The 26,783-nt window shown below is 47.9% G+C and overlaps 1 protein-coding gene across 1 annotated transcript in view; it reads right to left on the bottom strand.

Moving 5' to 3' along the window:
• Nucleotides 1-480: 480 nt before the first annotated feature.
• DNAAF9 (dynein axonemal assembly factor 9) overlaps nt 481-26,783 on the bottom strand; it is a 79,524-nt gene continuing 53,221 nt past the window's right edge. Inside the window, exons 22-37 of the mRNA XM_060278335.1 lie at nt 25,489-25,635; nt 23,732-23,820; nt 20,946-21,044; nt 20,406-20,523; nt 19,986-20,074; nt 18,804-18,962; nt 16,882-17,007; nt 16,466-16,503; nt 15,831-15,966; nt 14,584-14,670; nt 14,073-14,179; nt 12,747-12,821; nt 11,739-11,950; nt 8,343-8,408; nt 7,437-7,530; nt 481-5,261 (exon numbers count right to left, since the gene is read on the bottom strand). Of these exons, the coding sequence (XP_060134318.1) occupies nt 5,149-5,261; nt 7,437-7,530; nt 8,343-8,408; nt 11,739-11,950; nt 12,747-12,821; nt 14,073-14,179; nt 14,584-14,670; nt 15,831-15,966; nt 16,466-16,503; nt 16,882-17,007; nt 18,804-18,962; nt 19,986-20,074; nt 20,406-20,523; nt 20,946-21,044; nt 23,732-23,820; nt 25,489-25,635 (1,755 nt within the window). The 3' untranslated portion in view covers nt 481-5,148. The remainder of the gene's footprint in view (nt 5,262-7,436; nt 7,531-8,342; nt 8,409-11,738; nt 11,951-12,746; nt 12,822-14,072; nt 14,180-14,583; nt 14,671-15,830; nt 15,967-16,465; nt 16,504-16,881; nt 17,008-18,803; nt 18,963-19,985; nt 20,075-20,405; nt 20,524-20,945; nt 21,045-23,731; nt 23,821-25,488; nt 25,636-26,783) is intronic.

The raw sequence follows: 26,783 nt of genomic DNA, 5'->3' as shown, positions 1-26,783 counted from the left end.
TGATGCAAGCCCCCCCCTTGTAAAAAACAAACAAACAAACAAGTTAGTTCTTCACCCCCACCCCACCCCTTTATAAAAATGCTGCCGGGTCATTGAAGCAATTCTCTAAATAGAATTGCCTTAAAAATGCCGGCAGGATCAAGTATTTCAATCTTTTCAGTCCTCAAAGAGTTTTCTTTTTTTAAAAAGACACAACAAACCCGAACAACTTAACGATGTGCGCTAAATATTCTCCGCTAGGTGGAGAGTCCTTTCACCAAAATGGTTTTTTCCCCCTTCCCTTCAAAAGAGGGAGTGAGCAATAGGAACCAACGGCACCCGCCCGCTTGCAAAATTTGTGCCGCGTCGCCGGCGGTGCCGTAAAGCAAGGCACTGATATGTCTTGAACAGGATCCCATTGCCACAGTTTCGATATTTTGGCTATTTTATCCCCCTCCCCAACACTCCCCCCCTTTTAATTTCTTTTTTTTTTAATTTAAAAAAAAAATCACAGTTGAACGTTAAGAAAATTGAGGTAATCGAGAAAATTTCGTCAATACCAAAATAGAAGTCATCGCAGTACCAGAATGGTGAAAGGCCTTTGTAGTTATTACAGGGGTATTGTTCTTACTTAGCATGCAGTACAACGTATACATATAGATATATATATATATATGTCTCTCTCTACCATGCCTCTGTTCTGCTAAAACTCTGACTTGTCTGTGCAGTCCCACTGGGATGGGTGGGAGAGTCCACACACAGACACACCTCGGCCATTCCTGCTTGGCCCCCACAGTGTAGGGGGGTCCAAAAGCAGAAAGGGTCCCTTTGGAAGCTTGCCCAACAGCCGTTGGCAAGTCATGGGATGGAGCCTAGGGCATTGGCCCTGTGCCAACTCCCCAAACAGCCGATTTGGTGCCCCGGAAAAGAATGGAGGGGCGAAACAAACCTAGCAGCCTCCTCCTCCTCCCAGTCCGCCCTGCGGTCCTCCTGACTGGCCGAGGCAGCCTCCCTGCCTGCGCAGCAGCGACTGAACTGCACTGAAATGAGGTGCCTGAGCTTCTCAATGTGAGGATTGCTCTCAAGAGCGTTCCTGGTGCCTCACTGATGCCTGCTCAAAAGGGAGCTGCCCATTTAAGGCCAGCACATCTTCTGTGGCTGCTACAGAAATCATTTCACATGGTGGATATCACCAAACCGGGAAGCTGTTTGAATGCAGAGGCTCAGCCTATTTTCTGCAAACCCCTAGAGGCAGCCAAGGAGGAAGATCTCCAGCAGCTCTTCCTGGTTTGAGGCCTCCGCGTGCTGTGGGATCCCAACTTCCGCCAGCCCCAGCCCAAAGGTCTGGATGGCATGCAGTGGCACGGAGGAAGTTGTGCGTGCCGGATGCTGCTTGCTGCATTGTGCCATACAAGTCTACAGCTGCAAGGCATGGGATTGCCCTGAAGCAAATTCTTGGGGCAGCCGGGTGAGTCTCTTGCAAAAGCAGTTCTCGTGGCTGAAAAAGGCAATGGTTGGAACCAGTTGCCGGAGGATCTGCCCTTCGGGATCTGCCCCTTCTGTTTTGTAAATTTCAGAGTTCAGCAGAGCTAAGTAAGCTACAATCTCTTCACCTATTTTAATAACAATTGCACTTAAAATCTATGATCATTATCCACGAAGAAGGTGAGGCAATGCATCCAAGTTGCCGTTTGCCTCACCTTCGAGAAGCTGCGTAGCAAACGCGGTTATCTCTATATATGGCTTTTGCAGATCATTAGACAATCTAAACTAAAGAGGGAGGAGCAATTGGGGTCTGCACTAAATTATGTTGACGGGGGAGGGGGGAGTTGCTTAATACCCTCTCCGCCCATCAGCTTTGGCGCAATCCACCAGGAAACCCTCACTGGCATCAATTTGGAGCCTTGCAAGAGGGAAGGTTTCCAGTGGATCGTGGCCCAGCACATTTTGACATTTTATCCCTCCAGAAAACTCCAGACATCCCAATTCTTGATTGGCTTATGCGATTGAGCTGTGGCTGATTTGAAGGTGCTTTGCCTTTGGCATGCTTTTTAATACTTGCTACACTCGACAACAGTATCGTTTGGGCCGGATACACAAAGGAGCACATGTTAGAAATCTGGAGTTTAAGAGCAGAGAAGCAAGTCAGAGGCAACAGCAGAATTCAATGCTCCCCCTGGAAAGCCAGGCTTTGCTGCCTGAACTCTTATCACCAGAGAAGGACTTTAAATTTGCCAGTCAGCCAGCCACAAGAGGGGCAAACGGTGTGCCACCTCCAGCAACCGATACTTGGCTTCCTTTTGCAAGAATCTCTCTTTGCTAATAAGTCTTGCTCTTGACAGGACTATATTCTGGACCTGGACTCTGCCAGAGATTGGGCACAGATCCACCCACTCGGAGCCCTCTTGGCCCATGACGGCTTCTTGCTGGCTTCCATGGAAGAGGTCAGCTCCAAAGGGGGAGGAAGACAGCAGAGATTGTGTAGCCCTGGGGGCCTACGCACCATGCTCTTCATCTGAGGAGCAGGATAACACAGGTCCACAGTCACTCAATACACTCATGCCAACCTGTGCACTAGCTCCTGAGAAGTTGCTTCTCGGTATTGCTCTTTGTTTTCTGGAGGGATGATTCAGAAATTGGTTCCTGTCTCAAAGCGTACGGAGTAAGGTCCCCCCTGCTCGCTGTGGGAGCCACTTGAAGAGGACACCTTACCTTTTCACATGTTCCAGCCGAGCTGGCTTAGCTCAAACGCACCAACTCCTCCTCCAAAATTAATTTTCTAGCTACCATTTATACTACCAGGCACTATCAGTATATTATTCCAAGAGTTAACTAAGGTAACGGTCATGCATAGATAAATTCACAATCCTTAGGAGGATGCCCTATTGCCTGTAGTATGGGCATTTACGACCCCCACAGAAAGCTTAAAATAATATTTAGTCAACAAGGAAAAAAAGCCGGCCTTCAGTTTTACGGAAACCGCTTCATGCCTGTTCAAGGGCCTATGGAGTGCAACAGTAATTTAGGCTAGGGAGGGGGGGGAAACTTCAACAGGCATAATGAAAACCTATGAAAACATTCAAAATTTAAGCTGTGTTACGTAGAATGCTAAGCTGGGTCTCTTTTTCTAAGGATGAGTTGTCTGGAATCCACCAGGAGTGAAAGATGCTCAACTGGGGATACAGAGTACACTACCCAACGAGGCTCCCTCTCTTTATCATCTCCTGGAGATTAAGAATTTTGCATCAAGTTTTTATAGGAAGCCCCAGGCCAGCTCAGCTTTTGGAGTCCAGCCGTGTTCCTGTTATTTCCGATGGATAAAGCAGGTTGATTTGACACGCTTCCTTTTCTACTTGAGTTTTAGAAGCGCCTCTCAGGAGGCGGGGCTTTGAATCGCTCCAGCTACCAAGATGCACATATTGCAGAGAAGGAGGAGATCCTGCCCTTCAGCCTTCAATTATCAGGATGCCACAGCCGGCGTGAAAACCACCAAGCAACTGCTTTCATGTGGTTTGGACTCCGCAGCGGACACACATGCAAACCGTCACCGGGCGGCCAGATTGCGGGGTTTGTACCTCCAGGCCCGTCTTTCGTGCATGCGCTGGGTCTACACAGGAGTAATATGCACAGGCCAGAACCACACAGAAGACTCAAGACACGGGGTCTGACTCCAGCGCACACACAGAAGCTGTGCCAACATGACAGCCAATGCATCTAGCGGGCAACAGTCCCATCCTGCCCAAAAGCGGTAAGCATTTTATCCAAGCTGGCCTTTCCCAACACTGCAAAGATGTGCATCTTGGAGACTTACTGGAAACACTCTCTGGTGTGCTCTTAATACTCAAGTAGAACTCTTAACACTCAAGAAGTGACTGCTGCTCTTATTTCAGCCTGGAACAAACTGGCACGTTGCTGCTAATGTACCAAACGGAAGCACAGACGTTCTGTTTTACAGCAAAAGTACAGTCACAGAAACTGCAAGTGTGATACCAAATTTCACTTTAGGATTTGTGTTCCCCTATTTCTCACCTTAGGAACACCCCCAAAAACTACCATGCTGGTTAAGAGAAGCTCTCAAAAGCTTACATGTTCCCCCATTTCTCGCTTTAGGAACACCCCAAAAACCACCATGCTGGTTAAGAGAAGCCCTCAAGAGCTTCCGTGTTCCCCCATTTCTCGCTTTAGGAACACCCCAAAAACCACCATGTTGGTTAAGAGAAGCCCTCAAGAGCTTATGTGTTCCCCCATTTCTCGCTTTAGGAACACCCCAAAAACCACCATGCTGCTTAAGAGAAGCCCTCAAGAGCTTACGTATTCCCCCATTTCTCGCTTTAGGAACACCCCAAAAACCACCATGTTGGTTAAGAGAAGCCCTCAAGAGCTTACGTGTTCCCCCATTTCTCGCTTTAGGAACACCCCAAAAACCACCATGCTGGTTAAGAGAAGCCCTCAAGAGCTTACGTGTTCCCCCATTTCTCGCTTTAGGAACACCCCCAAAACCACCATGCTGGTTATGAGAAGCCCTCAAGAGCTTACATGTTCCCCCATTTCTCGCTTTAGGAACACCCCAAAAACCACCATGCTGGTTAAGAGAAGCCCTCAAGAGCTTACGTGTTCCCCCATTTCTCGCTTTAGGAACACCCCCAAAACCACCATGCTGGTTAAGAGAAGCCCTCAAGAGCTTACATGTTCCCCCATTTCTCGCTTTAGGAACACCCCAAAAACCACCATGCTGGTTAAGAGAAGCCCTCAAGAGCTTACGTGTTCCCCCATTTCTCGCTTTAGGAACACACCAGGGGCAATTTGGAGAGGGGCAATTGTGGGATGTCAGAAAACTATGGTCAGGACCAGCTTCATGTACTAGGAAATGCAGCTTTGTAATTTAAAACAAGAAGCAAGCCACACCTCTCCTTTCCACTGTAAGCCAGAGAATTCAAGGGCCAAGAGCTCAAAATTAACGTGGAAGTGCATCAGGCATTTCTTTAAAAAGAAAAGAAAAAAGGCCAACTTTACATGAATGGAAGCTAAATATTAGAAGAATAGTTGAAAAACGGATGATTTCATTTTCCTGTTAGCCAGCAAGGACAAAAAGCGTTTCTTGGTCACTGACGTTTTGCCCCCATCTCATCAAGGGTTGTGTGCCTTGGCACAGGCGGGCAGGGGTCTCGCTTAGGTCTTCTGCTCAAAGAGGTCGTGGAACTCCAGTTCCTCAAGCTCTCGGTTGTACTCTTCAATCTCACGGTTCGCCTCCTCCAGGTAGTCGTTCATGAACTGATCCATCACTGGGGGGAATCGGCTATTAAGGAGAAGAAATCCTGCCAGAAGCCATTTAAGGTGGGGACTTTAAAAATACACAGCAGCTCCTGAAGGACGGCCAGAAGTGTGACACCACCCAACCACCCCATTTTAGCATGGGACCCAATCCATGGGGAATTTTTCCTACAGTCCTTGCTAAAAAGATCAAGGGTTGCACAGCGGCCTAAAGGCATTGGAGGGCACATGGATCTGCTTTGGCCACCTTTTGCTCAGTGGCGGAGCTCACTTGCTGGATCCACTGCAGACGGTCACTGGCTTGTGTCCAGTTAAAAACACCAGTTTGCAGAAGGGAGGGGGAAGGACACACACTCTCTCTTTTCTTTCTTTCTCTCTCTCTGCCTGAGACCCTGGAGGAAATATGCTGCCAGATAAAGAGTAGACCAGGGGAAACCAACGTGTTGGTTGTCCAACTAAAACTCCCCAGCATCCACTGTTATTACTGGCCATGCAGGCAGTTCAGGAGCATATGGATGGCACCACACAGGCTTTCTCAGGAGGAGGCAATCCCAGGCAGGAGGAACAAATAGTGTGACCTCATATAGGGCAGCTTCCCATATACTGTGCTTAAAAAGGCCTGCAATTTCCTGACCTGGCTAAAATCTGATCTGAAGTCACCGAATCACAGAATTGCAGAGTTGGAAGGGACCCTGCGGATCATCTAGTCCAGCCCCCTGCAATTCTGGAATAGGCAGCTGTCCCATACAGGGGTCAAACCTGCAACCTTGGCGTTATCAGCACCATGCTCCAACCAACCGAGCTATCAAGTGAGAAGTTGTCAAGTCTTGCTTGCTGAAAGGTCCGCGGCGGGACTGGCCTGGCAGCATAATGTGGCCCTCCAGGCCTATCTGCCCGGCCCTCAAAACTCTACTCCAGGCTACACCCCCCCCGAAGCCTTGCTTCACTCCTTAAACTGTTTCTGCCAGGCTGGGAGATGATCTTGGACTCTGATAATGCCTCATGCTTGGCCTGGATGAGGGATGGAGAGGGGTGCGCAAGTTAGCGTAGAAAGCGAAACTGTGCGTTCATTGCCCTGCCTAATTTTGCTTCTAGCCCTCCCTCCCACCGGCATGTGGCCCTCAGAAGATTGCACACAAGGGGAAGCAGCCCTCAGCCTGGAGACAAACCCCTCACATCAGCTTACAGACCACGTTTGAGTTTGTCACAAGCAAACTAGGCTTTCTTTTCTCTAATAAGACAGTCTGCCAAAAGCAAGGACCCAGAGCTCAGCACCACAGAGGAGTGTTGGATTTTTTGAATAGTCAAGTTACTTTAGAGCCGGTCTAATGTAAATACTGTCTGTTTAAGAGAAACAGGTGTCTGTGTTTCTGTTAATTGCTCACAGGCGTGTGCTCTGCTTCTTGTATATAAGGCTCTGCCAGAAAGCCTTCTGTATCTCTTAGTTAGATCTTTTCAGTTTGATTCATCTCTTAGTAGATCACTCTCTCAGTTGTTCTCAGTTTAAGAGATTCCAAGTTGAGTCTTAGTAAGAGAGACTCTCAGAGATTTAAGAGATTCCTTAGTTGAATCTTAGTATGAGAGTTGCTTAGTTATAATGCTAGTTTGCTGTTAATTCTCGGGTAGTTTAATGGGAGTTTTGTGGGAATTTTGTGGGAGGTTTGGAAAGTGGGTAGATAACATTGCTAAGAGAGAAAGCATTTATCTTTCGTTTAAAGTCTCTTTAGAGTCAGTTTATTTTTCAGTTAAAGAAACCCAACCGTTTGTATTTTCATCTGCATACTTTTACAAGCGTACAGCTAGTAAGGGGTTTCATATAAGGGAGATAATACCCTATGCTCTTGGTGGTGTTTTCTTAGCCAAGTCGACTTCTGACTGCGTATACTCTGCATGAAGCGTACTTTAAAGGGCCGCTGGAAACTGGGATATATGATTTAGGTTAAACAAGTTTCAATACCCAGTTTTCTCCAATATTATTCTTATTATATATATATTTTTCAGTAAGGAGGAGATGGAATGCGACTATTTGGGGTCTTTCGCACACCTGCCTCCACTTTGTGCCACCCTAGGAAGCTGCCTGCCGTTGCCCAGTTGCTTTTAGACTCAGTTTACTGGTACAATATGACTCCAAAGGGTCTGCAGAGTGCACAGATGCATGCTTTTCATTTCTTTTTTTAAAAGGATACGTGGATGGTAATCCAACTTGTCACCAAAGAAATTCACAAACTGCGTCCCGTTGTAGAAGTAGCCAGCTGGAAGAGGATCCAAGTGGCGTTTCACCTGCATTGGAAGGCAAAGCTATCACTCAGAGCTGCTCTCTGAGCTCGCAAGAACGCACAGTCATATTTCAGGAGTCTTTTGTCAGAACTGCTGATGGGGCGAGTCCCCGGCGAGAAAAAAAATGTGCACAGCTAAGCAGCTATGTTCAAGGAAGGAAATCTTTCACAGAGGCTAAAAATAGCTTCGCTTTCTATATGCGGGGCTCTCTGTTTCTTCCGGGTGGTATCCTGCCCTGAGTAGGCCCACTGAAATTAAGGAACATGACTAAGGGAGGCCCATTAATTTCAGCGTAAACCTGAACATCACCCTCTGTGTTTAAAGAGCAGGCAATGTGGCATAGGGGTTAGAGCGTCGGCTTCGGGCTTGGGAGACCAGGGTTCGAATCCCCACTTGGCCAGGAGGTTCACTAGGTGTTCTCGGGCCAGTCACTGCTTCTCGGCCTAGCCTACCTCACAGGGCTGTTGTGAGGATGAAGTTGGGGAGGGGAAAGTTCTGTGCATTCCACCGTGAGCTCCCTGGAGGAAGGTTGGGATATCAATGTAATAATAATAATAATAATAATGACAGTTACAGGAATCGCTGCTTCAGTGGGAGGGGCTATAAGGCTGCCTTGCGTCGACTAGTGGTAAAAGGCTGTCTTCTCTCGTCTCCTCATTAGCCATAGACTCATAGAAATGTAGAGTTGGAAAGGGAACCCAAGGGCCATCTAGTCCAACCCCCTGCAATGCAGGAGTCTCAGCTAAAGTCCTGCCCACTGAGCTAAGGTTGCCCCCCCCCCTTGAATAGGAAAGGCATATTTGGCTTTGACTTACATGGATGTTCTTGATCTCCTGCGAGGTCAGCATGCCCCGGGTTTTCAGAGCCTTCCTCTGTGGTTTCTGTGTTTGGATAAAGACACAAGAAAAGCCCAGATCAGTGCTTCTGAACGTGACAGTGTGACATGATCGGAGCAGGGTTTCCCAGGTGCTTGTTGGGACTATAGTTCCCATTATCCCTGACCCCTGGGGTCCTGCTAGCTAGGGATGATGGGAGTTGTAGTCTAACAAACAAGCTGGAGATCCAAGGTCGGGGAACCCTGCATTAGAGGAAGAGAAGGGGAAAGTGCGCTTCGAACACGGCCCAAGGGAAACTGCTAAGGCTGCAAACACACAGGGCAAAAGCTTCTCTGGAGCCCATACTCTGGACCAGAGAGCTGTCAGGAGAAGGCTTGGAATGACAGCTGGGAGAGATCAGGTAGACCAGAGCAGGCTGGGTGATGCTACCTGGCCTTCCGGTCAGGTGTGCTTGTTGGGCACAGGATTATTGGGGGCACCCCTTCATAGGCTGTCTGGAGATCCTACTCTTTCATCTCGACTGAAAGAGGCTGCTTCAAAGAAGCCACACAGTTCTCCATCACTGTGAATATTTATATAGCTCTCCCAAGACTGCAAAACTGGGCGTACTGGAGCTCTGCTCAGCCCAGAGGCTCTTCCTGTAGGTTTGCAGCCTTCATGTACAAATAGCAGCCATCACAGTGTCCTCGTTCATGTTTTGCGGGTGGAGAGAATGAGGCCGGGTGCAGCACTCAGCGCTTCAGGACTGAGCAGTTATAAAAACCCAAGGCCACCCTAGAACTGTAGACAATTTGGGCCGAATGAACCGAGGTCACAAACACAACACTTATTTAAAGCACTCTTTGGCAGCCGTGCAGAATCCTGGGAGCTGCGCTTTGCTGGAGGTGCTGGGAAGTCGGCATCCTTAAAGAACTACAGTTCCCAGGATTCTTTGGGGGGGGGAGGCATGATTGCCAAAGTGCTATAAGAGTACTTTAAAAGTACGCTGCAGATGTGACCAGAATCCCTTAGAATAGTTCAAATGCAATCTGCGAACAAGCTTAAAAAAATTATTGTACACAGCATGCCCTAATGCAGCAAACTCTCAAAAGATTTTATTTTTTTAAAAAATAAAGACCTGACATACATTGAGGGCAGAGCAATCCCACTTTTAACTTGATTAAGGTTGCAGATATTCATTTCCATGTGATATGCAGAATTGACAAACATTAATTATCTGAATCACAGCTGCTGGATTGCGATCTTGTTACAAATGCCGTTTATGAATTTTTTAAATGTCAAGCTTCTAAGGGTGTTTATCTTTTATATGCAAATTGGGTAGATACATAACTGTGTCTGTGTGCGTGTGTGTGTGTAAGGGTGGAGGGAAGGGGAAAGAAACCCAACTATGGAACTAATCCACAAAACAGGAGCAAGGCATTGTGCTTTGAAGCCCTTGCGCTTTGATCCCACCCACTCCTCAGCTTGTGTATCAGAACGGCAAGTGGAATTGGAGAGGAATCTATGGTTACCAGAACCTGGCAATCAGACGGTGTTACACAAATAAATCTTCCGGTATTTCAATGCTCCAAGGCTGGAAATCTAACACAAACATCTATGAGACAGTGTGGCCTAATAGTTAGAGCATGGGTAGGCAAACTAAGGCCCAGGGGCCGGATCCTGCCCAATCACCTTCTAAATCCGGCCCGTAGATGGTCCAGCAATCAGCGTGTTTTTACATGAGTAGAATGTGCCCTTTTATTTAAAATGCATCTCTGGGTTATTTGTGGGGCATAGGAATTCGTTCTCTCCCCCTCCCCCCAAAATATAGTCTGGCCCTCCACAAGATCTGAGGGACAGTGGACCGGCCCCCTGCTGAATACGTTTGCTGACCCCTGGGGTCAGAGTGTTGGACTACGACCTGGGAGAGCAGGGTTCAAATACCCACTCAGCCCTGAAGCTCACTGGGTGACCTTGGAGTCAGTCACCGTTTCTCAGCCTAACCTCCCTCACAGGGTTGTTGTGAGGATGAAATGGGGAGGAGAACCATGTACACCACTTTGAGGTCCTTGGGAAATAAGGGTGGTATATAAATGTAATAAATAACGATAACAGAGAAGTGCTTCCGATTCAATGCATGCACTGTACTAAGTTCAAATGCAAAGAAGAGCAGATTGATCCCAGACTGTTGCACTTAAGCCCTACCAAACTGAGCAAAAGTCCTCCTAGTCACATGACCACTGGCTGATCACACGGTCTCTTCACAAGCAGAGCACAAAGGCTCTCCCAAGCTGCTTGTTAGCAAACAACCGGCACTCAGCTGCAGGCTGCCTCTAAGTATGCAGGTTCTATTTCAGCTGTCGCGACTCTACCACTGACAGGCCTCCACAGGTGAGCAGGGTCACCACAGCATCTCAGGCCTGGGCAAAAATCCTTTTTAGGCCGGCTGAGGTGCAAGGAGGGCTCTGCACATAAAGCAAGAAACTTGGGTTGAGTAAGAGTTCCCAGTGACTATGAATGGGTGAGAGATGTTGAGGTGCTGGGATGGCAGAAGGTAGCTTGGCTGGAGAACAAGCAGCCAATGTGACAAATATTTCCTATGTAGCAGTGTTTCTCAACCTTGGGTTCCCAGTTTCTCTTGGACTACAACTCTTATTATTATTATTATTATTATTATTATTATTATTATTATTATTATTATTATTATTATTCTACCCCATCCATCTGGCTGGGTTTCCCCAGCCACTCTGGGCGGCTTCCAACAAAAGATTAAAAATACATTAAAACATCAGTCATTAAAAACTTCCCCAAACAGGGCTGCCTTCAGATGTCTTCTAAATGTCAGATACAGTGGTACCTCGGTTTGCGACCGCAATCCGTTCCGCGGAGGCGGACGCTCGCCGAAGGCACGCTTCTGCACGAAGCGCCGATAGAGCGCTTCTGCGCATGCACAAGCTGCGCAGATCGCTTCTGCGCATCCGACGCTGTGGAACCTGGATGTAAACACTTCCGGGTCTGTGGCGGTTGCTCGCCGAGGTAGGCGTAAACCGAGGTTTGACTGTAGTTGTTTATTTCTTTGTCCAATAAGAAAATATACCACCCATAAATAGAGTCCAGAGTCTCTTTGCATCCCTGCCCCCTTGTCCTCTCCCACCCACCTTTTCTTCATCCCTACCACATCCCACTCAGGTGCCCCAGGGAGCAGGCCATGCTTCACACATGCCTCTTCATGGGCAGGGCCAGGTGATCATCCCTGACCACTAGGTCCTGCTAGCAAGGGATGATGGGAGCTGTAGTCCAGCAGCCCTTGGGGACCCAAGTTTGAGAACAGCTGCTATAAAGGCTGTGTGCTGATGGGAATGCCCTCAGAGACCCCCCAAGGGAATTTTCACCCACCTGCTTTGCAGTTTGCCTCAGCCAGTCCTTGATGTCGTCCTCCTTGAGGGAGCAGCCGACGAAGACCAGGAAGTGCTCCTGAGGCCCGCTGTGGTCTCGGCTCTCGTTTCTTGAATCAGGAGGAGGGAACGGGGTTGGCCCTTCCTGAACAGGCGCCAGGCTTAAGGAGTTGGACGAGGTGTTGTGGCAGACCTCGATTGTCCGATCTGAATCTGATGCGGAAGAGCAGGACGGGGTGTTATTCCTTAAGCACCCCAGTTTCATTTAGAGAGGAACAGTGGGTGAATTGCTCCCTGGGGCGTTCCACGTCTCAGCCAGCACTAAGCAAAATTTCGATTGATTGGACTTCCTGCCTCACTTTAATTTTTATATATATTTAAATGTTTCCTAATGCTAGCCGGCAAACCTATTAATATGACTTCATACTTTACACAAAACACTACATTTTTTCCCACCAAGAAAAAAAAGTTTAAAAGGGGGGGGTAATTCCGTCAACACTCTAATGAAACAAACTTCTTCCACGGCACAATAAAATAAATAAGGAGAGAGAGAGAGAGAGAGAGGGAGGCAGATCTCCCCCACCCTCCAGGGGAATTTCAGTCCAAGGAACTTCAAAACAATGCTGTAAAAGCCAAGATATAAAAGCTTGGACACGAATGAAAGGACTCCTCCTGTAAAAGGAAAGGATCCCAATCCAAGGGGGAGGCTCCCAGGGATACGGAAGCTGGAAGAGGAGAGGCGACCTTCACCGGCTCCCCCTTGCAGTTCCCACCATCATGTCCTCTGCTGTTTGGAAGCATCCCTAAACACCTTGGAGCCTGTTTCCTTGGGCGAGGGGGAAGCATAAGAGGCTGCAGGAGGAAAAGGGAATTGGCAGAAACCTCCTCAGCCCCCCCCCCCCGGCCCATTTTGCAGCAGGAGCACCTGTGAGCGGAGTTTGGCAGCTAAGTATCCCACCCATAGTATTTCCCTAAGGAGATAAATGGCGACCGATGACTCGCCCCTTACCTGAAAACTTAACTTTCCCCAAAATGTGGTAGACGTTTCCAGAGAAAGGACTTGACTTATTGGAGGACTTCAGGGCTGTTTGAAAACAGAAAGACACAGAGAAAACACAGCCAAGTTAATTAATCTTTCTTGACTAAGGAGGGGGTGCAATGGGGAATGAAAAGCATTTGCAAGGCCTATTTCACCCTAGAATTAATTCTATAGAGGCAAGAAAATATGTATGGGAGAAATAAGACACCTGCATAGCTTTACTGTAACCCTTTATTGAACACCCGGCATGCCGCAAACATTAAGGCAGTCCTTGACCATATACTGCTCTCTAGACGTTTTGGAGTGCAATTACTATCAGGCCAGCGGCAACATTGGCAAAGCCTGCATTAAACATACAGGAAACAAGTAGGTTTTGCTTTTTAAAAACAATCCCCCTTTAAAGCAAGCATCTTCTAGGATCAGATACATAAGCAAGGTAATAATAATAATAATAATAATAATAATAATAATAATAATAATAATTTATTTGTACCCCGCCCATCTGGCAGGTCCACTCTGGGCAGCTTCCAAGAAAGATTTAAAAGCTAAGACGAACAAAGCAGAGATTTAATACATGTAATTGCTAGGCAGAGATTCTAGTATATAAAATGATACAAGGATGTGTGTTGTAATACATACAAACTACTGGGCTTGAGATTTCATGCCAAAATCTGGTACCTGGGAAACCCAAAGCTCCCTCAAATCTCATTGTTGGCTTAAAATGGTTTCTAGCCCTCATGGTTAAGGGAACATTTTTTTTAACGCTCAGGAAATGTTTGTACCTAATCGCAGAAATGTGCGTGCTAAAGCAGACAAACTGAATTTGTGCAAAAGAAAAACCAAACACCAGGGCATCCCTTTCCTTGACATACACACGACACAGCAGGAAGGTCTGCAGTTGCAAATTTTCAGGCTTCTGCTTGTGGAAACGATGAACAGATGCAAGGATGTGAAGTGTTTGCTGGCTATGCTGGGGGTCGGTGGGGTGGCAGGGGGCAAGGGCAGCTCAGAACACTAGGCAACAGATAGTGAGGCAGAAGAGAGGACCCTTTCCCCAAGTCAAGGTGCACAGGACCCTCAGCTGGGTCGAGATATTTTTGCACTCAAGACAACACACATAGCCGGGTCATTAAAAATAAGGGGGGGGGGGAGAATAGCCATTAAATTTCATGACACCTAAAATCAACTGTAAAGGCGCGGGGGGGGGGGGCATTCTGGCCACAAATGTCATTTGCTAGCAATTTCAGAGAGAAAACACCCCACTAAAATTAATCTCTGCATTCAATTGCTTCTTACCTTTACACTTGGCCACAAATCGTGTTTTCTCCAAAGGACGGTTAAACCACACACAGATCTGAACCATCGGAGGAAAGGTGGAACCTGCGCAGAATTTGCCCTCGTACCTGAAGAGGAGGAGGAGGAGGAGAAGAAGAAAGGAATCATGTCAGTGCGTCAATTTTCAATTTCCCTTTTGTTGCCCAAACAGCAAAAACCACACTGGTGAAGACCTGGCAACGCTGAAAAGAGATGGACTAGGAGGCCTTTCAGAGGTTCCGTCCCTGTTTGGTGAAATTTCTACCGTGCTCTCCAGTTCGGACAGCCATCTTTTAATTAGAAAATGGGGCAGGAGAGCAACAAGACAACTGAATGGATTTCTCTAAGAAACTAATTGCAGCATTTCATTACCAAAGTGATTTATCTGGGCAGATTAAACGGAGGGGGAAATAAATCTAGTAGTGCTTTATAATGCTCATGTTTATTAAAGGATATTGCACTTGAAACATTTTTGCCAAGAGGAGGTACTTGCCAGCCAGGGTATGTTAAGTAGCGAGTCGTCAGCATCTGCGGAGCTGAGAAACTGTTTTCAGATAGGATTAGTTCGATGTCTTCATTCCTAGTAGGAGAGAGAGAGCGAGGTTTTGTTTACAGGGGAAAAAAATCACCTTTAAAGTGCACTTGTCCAGAAGCAGAGGCAACTGTTTTAAACCTGAGTCAGATCAACCTCAGGGGCCTTTTCTGGCTTGCCATTTTAATGTCATGGCAGGTGTTTTTTGGCTTCTAGTCTTCCTGATCCTGGAGACAACAAAACATTGTCTTCAACCCCCTAAGAACCATTTTCTTCTTCAAGATCCAAAGCATTTCAAACCCGTTTTCCCACAGCCCTCCGAAAGGGAGCTTGATTGTCGCTTGCGGCCATGTTAATGTAATGTAAACAAGGATTTAAAACCCTCAGTGAGTCATAGTCTCGGAACATCTGGTTGGAGAGCAGCAACGGAGGAGGATATGGGAAATGCCAGCTTGCCGCCAGCACGGAGGCGTCTCGGCTGCAAAATGGAAGCCCAGGCGACGGAGAATGCTCATCAGAGTTGTCACATCTGCTTCATTCCTGTGCAAAGCACCTAACAAGGACTGCCCACGTGCTGCAGAGGGCAGGTGGAAACATCCTGCCTGCCCGCTGACTGTCTCACCAGAGTGGTGCATGCTCTAGTTATCTCCCGCTTGGACTACTGCAATGCACTCTACGTGGAACTACCTTTGAAGGTGACCCGGAAACTGCAATTAATCCAGAATGCGGCAGCTAGACTGGTGACTGGGAGCGGCCACCAAGACCATATAACACCGGTCCCAAGCCAATGTTTCCGAGCACAATTCAAAGTGTTGGTGCTGACCTTTAAAGCCCTAAATGGCCTCAGTCCAGTATACCTGAAGGAGCGTCTCCACCTCCATCAATTAGCCCGGACACTGAGATCCAGCGCTGAGGGCCTTCTGGTGGTTCCCTCACTGTGAGAAGCAAAGCTACAGGGAACCAGGCAGAGGGCCCTTTCGGTAGTGGCGCCTGCCCTGTGGAACGCCTTCCCATCAGATGTCAAAGAGAAAAACAACTACCTGACATTTAGAAAACCCCTAAAGGCAGCCCTGTTTAGGGAAGTTTTTAATCTGTGATATTTTAATGTATTTTAATCTTTGTTGGAAGCTGCCCAGAGTGGTGGGGGAAACCCAGCCAGATGGGCGGGGTATAAATAATAATAAATAATAATAATAATCCAGGATTACCTGGTCACGACCCCGTTTTCTGCCAGGATGAACGAAACGGTGGGGTTCGCGGCTCGGACGAGGTTCTGGAGCTGAACAAGGAGTGGGTGTCTCTGCTCGGCTGTATGGCTTGTGAAGACCACGTTGCTCACCAAACCTGGGGGTGAAAGAAAGCAAACGGGGTCAGCCGTCTTAGGGAATGTCTTCAACAGCCACTGTGTGCTCCTGGGAGACCAAAGCATAAAGGTGGTAAGCCAAGGCGTTCAGTAAAAGGACAAGACTCTGCTGTGGGTATTTAAAGGTCAGCTCAACTCTCCTTCCTGAAACTGCTGTCACACAGCAATCCAGCTCTCCTGCTCGCTTGTCAGCAGAGTCTGCTTGTCAGACTGCCACCCTCTCGTCCATCAGGAGCCACTTTTTAAAGCTTTTCTTGAGCTACCAGACACTTCTGCGAGCGGCTCTCCACGTTGCCATTTGCTACTAAGTTTTCAGCGCCTGGTCTGCTGCTGCATCCTAATTATTGCCGTCCGCTAGCCAGATATATGGTTGGCCAACACCATCCCATAAGGCAGTAGTCTCCCCCGGACACCTTAGAGGCTTACGGCTTCATTCCTGAAATGAACTGTGCATCTTACTTTTGCATACAGAGTATTTACCTTGTGAGCACTGGTCCAGGAACTTGGGGAAAAGAAGCCTGTAAAATACAAATGCATTAGTGTTAAGAGGATTAGGGATACAGGCAGACATCATCTGCTAGTCTTCCAAGTCCCCCTGCAGCTACCACACCCTCAGGAAGATCACTGGTTCCTCAAGCATAAGGTTATCTACCTCAACTGATGGCAGCGCTCAGGCAAGAACACTTCCCAGGGAAGAACCTTTCAGCCAAGACATTTCTCCGGATAAGACATGCTGCAACCTTTCTGATCTCATCTAGGAAAGCTCGCAAGGTGCGGCTTCCTCAGCTACAGAAATCTGTGGCTTCTAAGGCGGCCGGCATGACAACTTGCAGGTACACGGGGGGTGGGGGGGTGGAATGTCCATGCCATACATGCAGGGGCTTGCAAAGGGGTACCTGTGTTCCATGTAGCAACTCAGTGGCTCTATGCAAGTACTGATGGCTCCAATGACGAAAGCAGCCTTCACGTCAGCGTCTGGGTGAGTCTGGAGGGCCTGGACAACGTCAATCACATCTGTGTATCTGCAGATGGAACGAAAGCAAAGGGTTGTGACGCGAAGGGGAAGCACAAGGACTATGGGTGCTGCCAGCCTAGGTGGAAAGAGACCGTGGGTATACATGAATGGAGCAATGAGCTTCGATTCTGAGAGAGCACTTCTTATCCAATTCTCGGGGCCGGGGGGGGGGGGGGGGAGGATGGCTCTTCTCTTGTGATTTGTGCAAGGGCATCTCTTGCTTTCCACAGTCATTCACAAAAAGACAGCAGTTATTTGCCAGAATATCGAAGAGGAACCTCCAGCTGTGCAGGTTAGGAGGTGATGGGAGTTGTAGTGCGAAACATTTAGAGGGCACCTGGTTCTGCTGGGGGGTGACTGCCATACACATCTGAACATCAGGTGCACAGAAGGGAACACACAGCAGGGACAGCTGCCGCCGCTTTAGGCAGCTGGCAGAGAGCAGGATTATTGTGGTTTAGAGAGACCCTTGACTCCAACCAGCAGAGGTCTCAAGAGCATCGTTCTCGAGATGCAGGCAAAGAGAGGAGAGGGGACGCAGAGGGGCAGATGCATGGTAAGAATACTGCTTTTGTTGCCGTTAACGTCAATCCCACCTCCTGGCTAAGTGGAGGATGGTGTCAGTCTGGGTGAAGTTCTTTGGAGAGTGGTCTAATGCTGACTCGAGTGGATGGAGCAAGGATGAAAACAGCAGGGAAGAGATCCTTTCACCAAGGCCATAAAACCCACACTGTTCTTGCCCGCCCATCAACCATGTCAACATGCTTGCCTCGGACAGCAATGAAAAAGGACAAGGGGTCGTGCACCAATTGGTTTGCCATCCCCCCCCCCCCGTTTCCATTGTGTTCATCTCTTTCTCAAAATGCCAAAGGTGGTGATCTGATCTGCCGCAAACAGCTTTTTCAAAGGCTTCTTGCCATTGCTTGTTCTGTGTTGGCGGGCAAGGCTGCTTCTGCCCCACAGTCTGATAAAATGCGCTAGATGGGAGTTTTTAGGCAGGAAGGAAGACGATGAAGGCCTTTCTACTTGCTATCTTGGGGCTATTTAAAAGTTACAAAAACCGTCTCCCTCGCTCCAAACTTATGCTTCGATAATGTGCGCGCGTTCACCTGCATTCATGAGTGTTATTTTGGATTTTTCTGGAACATGCCGCTATGTACCAAAGCAAAAGGCTTCTGAACACTCTAAAAGCATCCCTTTATATCAAGGAGAACATGAGAAAAGACCATCAAGTGCCTCTCTTTTTGTGTGTGTGTGGGGGGGGGGGTAGGTGCCCTTTGCCTACAAGATGTTGGCTATACTTATGAATAGTATTGTTACCATACTGCAGGGGAAGGCAGACTTCAGGCTTGTGGGATCTACTTCACTTTTTAATATATATATAATATATATTTTAAAAAACTAGAATCCTAAGATCCACCAGCTGGAGCCTGGTTCAAAAGCGTATCTCAGCTGGGTGGACATAAACGAAGAATTAAATAAGAGAAATCCCTCAGAGTCAAGGTATCTGTGAATAGGAGGAAAAAATCCACTCCTGGTTCCCCGCTCCAAACATTCATTTTTCAGCAATCCTGGTTTGGAGGGGTGGGAAGAGGTGGGTTTCAGTTGCTGCCACTGTAAGAGAACTGGGAGCCAGAAACGGTTATCAACCTACTGCACATCATCCAGAGATCTACCTGAAGATCCCAGTCCACCTCAACCCACCTCCCACTTTACAGATCTGAGGTCTAACGCACCTCAAAGCGGCAATATGAAGACGGCAGATTGCTAAAAGCTCGCACAAATCTAAAAGCAGTCTCTTACCCTTGCAGAACCACCAGCAACCGCACTTTCTTCCTACTGTAAGCCGAGAGACGGGCACTCCGGCTGTGCTGGGGTTCAAGGACGCTTGCCAGGAACCGCTGGAAATGAGCTGCGCTGAAACATTCAGGGCTGTCCATGGTCTGGCGATAAACAAGCCACCTAAAAGAGCATAACGAGGTCAGAACAAGGCTGCTTGCTTCATTGTCAACACGGTCCGCAGCACTGCCTATCCTTAGTACGTTATCATCAGCACATTGTAACTTATTTTGCCCTAAGTTTTTTTTTCCAGCTCCCCTTTCTTCCTGCAATTTAATAGTGTTGTACACCACCTTGAGACGTAAAGGTAAAGGTAAAGGGACCCCTGACCATTAGGTCCAGTTGCCGACGACTCTGGGATTGTGGCGCTCATCTGGCTTTACTGCCTGAGGGAGCCGGTGTACAGCTTCCGGGTCATGTGGCCAGCATGACTAAGCCGCTTCTGGCGAACCAGAGCAGCACATGGAAACGCCGTTTACCTTCCCACTTGGAGCGGTACCTATTTATCTACTTGCACTTTGACGTGCTTTCGAACTGCTAGGTTGGCAGGAGCTGGGACTGAGCAACGGGAGCTCACCCCGTTGCGGGGATTTGAACCGCCGACCTTCTGACCGGCAAGCCCTAGGCTCTGTGGTTTAGACCCCTTGAGACTTAACATAGGAGGTGGTAAAACAAATGCCTTTAAAGAATACGTGGTAATAAATAATAATACTTCCCACCCACCTCTGCTTTGTCTAAATCAGGACGGGGGGAAGGAAAACCCACCCTGGGAGTCACCCTCGGTAAAAGGCTGCAGCTCAGTGGTGAAGCATCTGCCTTGTATACAGAAGGCCACAGGATCCATCCCAAGCATCTCCCAGGGAATGACCCCTGCCTGGAACCATGGGGCTGATGGGAGCTAGTCGTAACATCTGGGCAGCATCAGGTTGGCAAAGACAGGGATAAACCATTTGAGCACCTCAGTAGAACTAGACTCCAAGGCAGACAGACCTCTAAGGAGATGAACAGTCATACTTGGAGAAGGTTCTGACCACTAATTGCTCCCCTACGAACAGCTTTAGCAGGACATCCTTTTCCATCAGCCACCACTATTTTTTTAAAAAAAGCAGGAGGAGGAAAACAGCACCAAAGTAAAACACAACTAACCTTCCATATTCTTTGTTAAAAGTGACCAGGAAAGAACAGAGATCACTCGAGCGACATCCCGGGAGGCCAGTTAAGATGGTGATCACCACCTCAAAGCAGGAGAAGAACTAGTTAAATCATTGCCATCGTTACTGCGCTACTAGTTTTTAAGGGGGTGAAAAGGGGGTCTGTAGGCAGGATGAAGTAATCATGTGTGTATGTTATTTTGCAAGACAAGAGGCAATTTTAAGGGCAGGAAAGCCACATTCAAAAAGAAGTTTTTTTAAAAAAAAAAACGGCAGACAAGTATGTAAAATCCCTTGCAATCAAGTTGCCAAGATGGGTTAAACTGGCGGAAAATGCACAAAAATGAAATAAAAACACTGTAATGCAAACAGAGAACCTTTAAAAAATGTCGCATTCTCAGATTAGTTGTCTTACCTTATCATTCTCCGCCTCGTTGTCAGGAAGCGTTTTGGACTGCTGCAGCAACGTTGGCAAATGGGCTCTCATCACTGGCTCTCGGCTTACGCTGCTGACTGTAAAGTGCTGTAAAAATCTTCGAAGGAAGAAGACAGCACAGAGTTGTTCGCAGCCATACTTACTTTTCAAGAGGAATCCCTGGAGGCCTGCACGGCTGCCACTGAGCCCACAAAGAGGCTGATAATCCAGCGAAGGCCCAATTTACATGGAATCATCTCGGTCCAATAAACCTTAGTTTTGGGGACCAAGTATAAGCCGTGTGCTTGTGCGTACCAGCCTCCCTTTCTTCACACACCCCGCCTGTTATCTTGGTTTCTCGAAGCACATTCCCCCATTAATTTCAAAACCAGCCAATTTGTGGCCTAAGAACTTGCTCCATAACAAGACCCGATTCCCACCCACAGTTGGAGAGACATGTGCCCAGCTAACAAACAAGTGGGATTCCATGGGATAACTTGTCCTTCGGTCAGCACAAAGGCTACTTTTCAGAAATCTCACCTGTCCAGATCTGGGAGGCTGACCGATATTCTCAGCTGGCTCCATCTTTCTCCGGGGGGACAGGACATGACGGTGAAAAGCTTCTGCATGCTGGTATGCCTGGAACAAGGACACACATTTAGAACTAAGGATCTGGCTGTAGGAAAATACTGTCTCCGTTTCCTTCTAGTCGACAGGCATTGCTGCAAAGCTAAACCACCACGCCTCAAACTCACCTTTCAACCTGAGGCCAAGGGAATGGTCTGGCAGGGGAGTGAAATACGCCACTCATTCAATGCAGCTTGTACAAGAGACCCTTCCTCCTGCATTGTGGCCAGGTAATATAACCGCTCTCTCTTCAGCCTCTCTCCCTCCTTGTGGTCTTGGTAGACCACAAACTTGACATGAGTCAGCAGTGTGATGCAGCAGCTAAAAAAGCCAATGCAATTCTGGGCTGCATCAATAGGAGTATAGCATCTAGATCTAGGGAAGTAATAGTACCACTGTGTTCTGCTCTGGTCAGACCTCACCTGGAGTACTGTGTCCAGTTCTGGGCACCACAGTTCAAGAAGGATACTGACAAGCTGGAACGTGTCCAGAAGAGGGCAACCAAAATGGTCAAAGGCCTGGAAACGATGCCTTATGAAGAATGGCTTAGGGAGCTGGGTATGTTTAGCCTGGAGAAGAGAAGGTTAAGGGGTGATATGATAGCCATGTTCAAATATATAAAAGGATGTCATATAGAGGAGGGAGAAAGGTTGTTTTCTGCTGCTCCAGAGAAGCGGACACGGAGCAATGGATTCAAACTTCAAGAAAGAAGATTCCACCTAAACATTAGGAAGAACTTCCTGACAGTAAGAGCTGTTCGGCAGTGGAATTTGCTACCAAGGAGTGTGGTGGAGTCTCCTTCTTTGGAGGTCTTTAAGCAGAGGCTTGACAGGCATATGTCAGGAATGCTTTGATGGTGTTTCCTGCTTGGCAGGGGGTTGGACTGGATGGCCCTTGTGGTCTCTTTCAACTCTATGATTCTATGATTCTAGAGTGTTCCCCTTTTCACTTCTTCCCTCCCCCTTGCCAAAAGACAGCTGTGGCTCTGCTGGAGTGACCACTCAGGACACGCTGTGACCCACGACACCTCCAGGTATCCTTTGCATTCCACAAGATGATCTGTGCTCGTGATGGCACTGGGTGGAGAGACGCAACTCTCCCTCAACACTGCTTGTCCATGCAGAACTTCAGGAGTGGAAATCCTGCTGTGTTTCCAATCAGCGCAGGCCTTGGAGCATCCTACTGAAAGCCTGTAATTTTCTCCACCGTATCTATCTGCTGCGAATGCACTCTGGCAGCATCAGTGTTGATGAGGACAGTTAGCCTTCAAAATCTTTGGAGCCAGGACACACATTTTAATGGCAAACTTCAGATTTCTTCATGCACACACTTGCCCCCCTTCTTTTTAGGGTGACTAAATAGCAAAGGGCAGCAGAGCTCTGAAATTTTAAGAGCTTTTAACAGAAGAGGGAATTGGGGCAGGGGCAGCTTGCCATGCAAGGCTTAGAGAAGATCATAGAATCATAGAGTTGGAAGAGACCACAAGGGCCACCCAGTCCAACCCCCTGCCAAGCAGGAAACAGGAAACACCATCAAAACATTCTTGACATATGCCTGTCAAGCCTCTGCTTAGAGACCTCCAAAGAAGGAGACTCCAACACACTCCTTGGTAGCAAATTCCACTGCCAAACAGCTCTTACTGTCAGGAAGTTCTTCCTAATGTTTAGGTGGAATCTTCTTTCTTGTAGTTTGAATCCATTGCTCCGTGTCCGCTTCTCTGGAGCAGCAGAAAACAACCTTTCACCCTCCTCTATATGACATCGTTTTATATATTTGAACATGGCTATCCTATCACCCCTTAACCTTCTCTTCTCCAGGCTAAACATACCCAGCTCCCTAAGCCGTTCCTCATAAGGCATCGTTTCCAGGCCTTTGGAAGATGAACCTATAAATGGGCTCCTATTAAACTATTGAGTGACTCTCCTCCTCCATTCCATTGTTACCTCTCTCTCTCTCTCTCTCTCCCCCTCTGCATCTGTGCTCCAGTTTAAAAAGAAACCCACCCAAAAAGAAAATGGCTTTGGCACTCCTGCAACTTACCTTAGGCTGCAGGGAGACTTCCTTGTGGGTCCTGACCCACCAGCTGAAGGGCCAGTGGCCTCAAAGGAGGCCCGAGGGACCTCCACTAATATACCGGTAAGCTGGTAATGCTAACTCCACAAGAGAATGAATGCCATGGATCAGGGGACAGGAGAGGAATAAGCAATGGCTCCCCCCCCAAAAAAAAACACACACACCAAGCAAACAAGGAAATGGCTCGATATTTAGTTTGCTTCAGCGTGAAACACACAGAGGGACTCCACAACACACAGAACCTTCTATAGATACACTATGAGTGAATTTGCTCTCAAGTGTGGATCCTTATCTTGCCCAAACAGCACCACTTGCACACAAGGGGGAGGAATGAGCAGGGACAGGAGGAAACCCTAAGGTTTGCAGACGCACGAAAAATCCTCGGCAGGGGGGACAAGCAGTGGCTGAGCTCAACAGGGGCTAAATGTGCTCACTGAATGCTGGCTGATTGGTGAAAAATGGATAAGCTGAGCGGGGAGATGGGATGGAATGGAACATCCTAGAAAAAGGGCAAGGTGGGCAGGCAAGCCTCCTGGGGCAGGAGCACTCCACTCTGCCCTGTTTTCTTGTGGCTCCCCCCTGTTCCATGCCATCCTATAGAGGGTGGGGAAGAGCCATCTGCTCACAATTTCTCCTGTTCTACAGGCAGGCAGCCATCCTGGGTCATCTTCAAGGTTACTCCCGAATTCCCCCGCTGTTGCCAGACAGAGCAGACCTACAAGGAAGAATACAAAACATTCAAATTACATGGTTTAATGCTGCATTTAATAGTTGCAGCAGAGTTACAAGGTGGTATTTGTTTGGGAAAGTGAACCGCCACCGATGGCTAAGAGGATTCCTCGGGCACTACTAGTTATTAACACCTGTAATTAGGAATCCTCTCTGCAGAAGGCTTTTAAAAACTGAACCGTGCTTCCCAGAACAACTGGAGCCTGATGTCATCTCTGGTAATAAATGCTAACACTAAGAGATGGAAACTGAACAGAGCTGCGCCGCTTTAAATGGTTTATTTAATAATGAGGAAAACGAGCTATTTTTCATGTCAGCATTAATGAGATTATGCTTTGCTCTTCCTCTACCAGTAATCAACAGCAGTTAAATCATTACTCTGGAGAAGAAGGTTAATGTGTCAGCATGGCTCATGTTCTTCAAGACATGCTTTTGGGAGGTGGGTTAGCCCCCCCCTTCCTCCAAACAAACAAATGGCACTATCTATATTAACCAACTTCCCTTTGGATTTTGGGCTTTGGTGGATTAGTAACTCCCAATATTTTTTTAAATCTGATTTTACTTCAATTGACTCATTACCCATTTTTATTCTGTATTTGTCATGCGTTTTGTTTAACAATACAGTATAGGGAACTCTATTAATACAAAATATTGCCTCTTCTCCATAGAGCCAAAGGCAGATTCTCTCTCTCTCACACACACATACACAAAACCACACAAACACTACTCTCTCGCCACACAGTTTACCGCTCAATAATTTTATGATTTGTGCCTCCACTGGAAAGCCATTGCTATGAAGACAATGTGAACACGCTGTCAGTGATGTTTGACTTGCCTTGACCCTTTCACATGTGCAAATTATTACTTGCACATTTATCCATCGGTGAACACAGCATCTTGTGGGACTTCAAAAGACAGTCAACGACAGAGAAGGCAAACAGCCGTGGCAAAGAAGATTCATCGCTCGCTTGTGTCAGAGTAAACCAGAGGCATTTTGACCAAGCAAAGTCCCAGGGTTCAGCCCTGCCCAGACCTCAAAATTGAGGTCTGCACAGCGGAGAAGATGCAGAGGATGTGGCCCCCTCTCCCCCATTTTCACTGTGACCCTGAAGAGGAATCGCAGGGGTAGGCCTTCAGATAGTGTCAGACACAACAACTCCCATCATATTTGGCCGCTCGCTGATGGAAGATGGAATCCAGCAACATCTTGAGAGAGAGAGCACCACGTTGGTAACCCTCAAGCTAGTGGTTGTGGATATGCCAACTCCAAAACTGGAAGTCCCCATGCCAACCGCCCATATTCCTGGCTGCCTCTCGGTCCACTCCCATCTCCCGCAGGGCCACAGGAGCAGAGCAGGTGGCAAGCCAGGAAATAACTTCAGAGCCGCAGCTGCTCTCTGTGGGGTTACTTGGGAGAAAGGGGGTGTACATGGAAACACCTGCTCGGATCAGGGCCTGGCTGAGAGACAGGAAGGGGCAGAGCCTCCGATGGCTTCATTGTTCTTCCTGAGCCTTCCTGACCCGTGGAAACCAACCGCAAAGGGGAGTCGGCCGGCAGAACATCATAGCAACACTCTCTCTGTGGGGCGCCCCGTGCCCACCCTATCGAAAAGGGCATTTTTTTACTTCTAGACTGATCTCTTGTTCATGTCACCTGTGAGTAGAAAGCTTTATAAAGCTTTGACTTTGGGAAAAGCGCGATCATCAGAGAGTTGCCTGGAGTGTGGAGCTGGACCGGCAGGTGAGCAAGCAAGGAGCTCTTGTAGTCGATAAGGAGAGCGGCAACCACACTCGTAGAGTCCTGGGGAACAGGAAAGGGAGAGAACCACTTCTGAAAGGAGGCAGGTGGGAAACTGGCTATCCAAGAGACCCTGCCCACCCCGAAGGACGTCCGCCATATATAAAAACCTGACATTATGGACATCCTTTTGCATATACTTCCAAGGTTTGAAAACAGTTGGTTAGAAAGAGCCGTTTGTACAAGAATGCAACACTACTATCTACCTCTGTTTAAAAGGGACGTCGCAGTACAGTATTTGATTCCATGCAAGATTGAATGGCCTGCTCCTGGATTAGCTCCCTGATGGGGGAGATGCATGGGGAGGTAAGCCCCCCATTTAGTTGCCACCAGCCCATTTTACCTTGACCTTTATGTCTGAACCTGGTCAAGAAGAAAAACCAACATACACTGAACCAAAGTGAAACCGACAGGGAGCTGATGACTGCTTCTGCAAGCAGGTTCTCTGAAACTGTTTTTAGCATCCTGGAGGTTCCCTCTGGAAGTCGGTTTTTGGAACACAGCAGCAATATGCAAACACTTCAAATTCTGCACTCCCAATTCTGAAACACCCCACTTTTCCCGGACGGCTATCAAGAGAAATGGTCAGCGTAAAGGGGGGGGGAGAGGCAGCTCATAGAATATGCCGCCAGTGCGCTGATTCATTTAGAGATTAAAATGCTTATCTCTGGCTTCCGGTTGACCACGCCATCTTGCTCAGACGGGGGTCCGCACAGCGGAGCGGACCTCGGCGCTTCAGAGGTGGAGGGAATCGTTCCAGCGAAGCGAAACCTCCTTAAAAGCCCCAAATCGAGCTTTTTGGGGACAGATTTTGCCTGGCGGCGCCAAAAGCGGGCTCTCTCCTCCCCGGATCGGCTTTGTTTAAGCCCCCGAGAGCGAGGAGGTGAACCGCGGCGGACAGGCTGACATTGCTGCTCTGAGAGTGCGAAGCTGCGAGTCTGGGAAGTGGAGGTGGCCAATTCTTCAAAGAACATTCAGCAAATGAATAGACTGTGAGTAATTTGGATTCTTTGGAATGTAAATTAAGGCAACAATTTGGACCTGGGAGAGAGGGGAAAAGAGGAAGCCACCCCCCCCCTACGGTAACATAAGAGACAGTAAACAGAAACCCGAAGCCGTAAACAGAAGATTTCAACTTAAAAGGATTCCTC

Source organism: Zootoca vivipara, chromosome 9 (assembly GCF_963506605.1).
Source record: "Zootoca vivipara chromosome 9, rZooViv1.1, whole genome shotgun sequence".
Lineage (NCBI taxonomy): Eukaryota > Metazoa > Chordata > Lepidosauria > Squamata > Lacertidae > Zootoca > Zootoca vivipara.
This window is presented reverse-complemented; position numbering and strand designations above follow the sequence as displayed.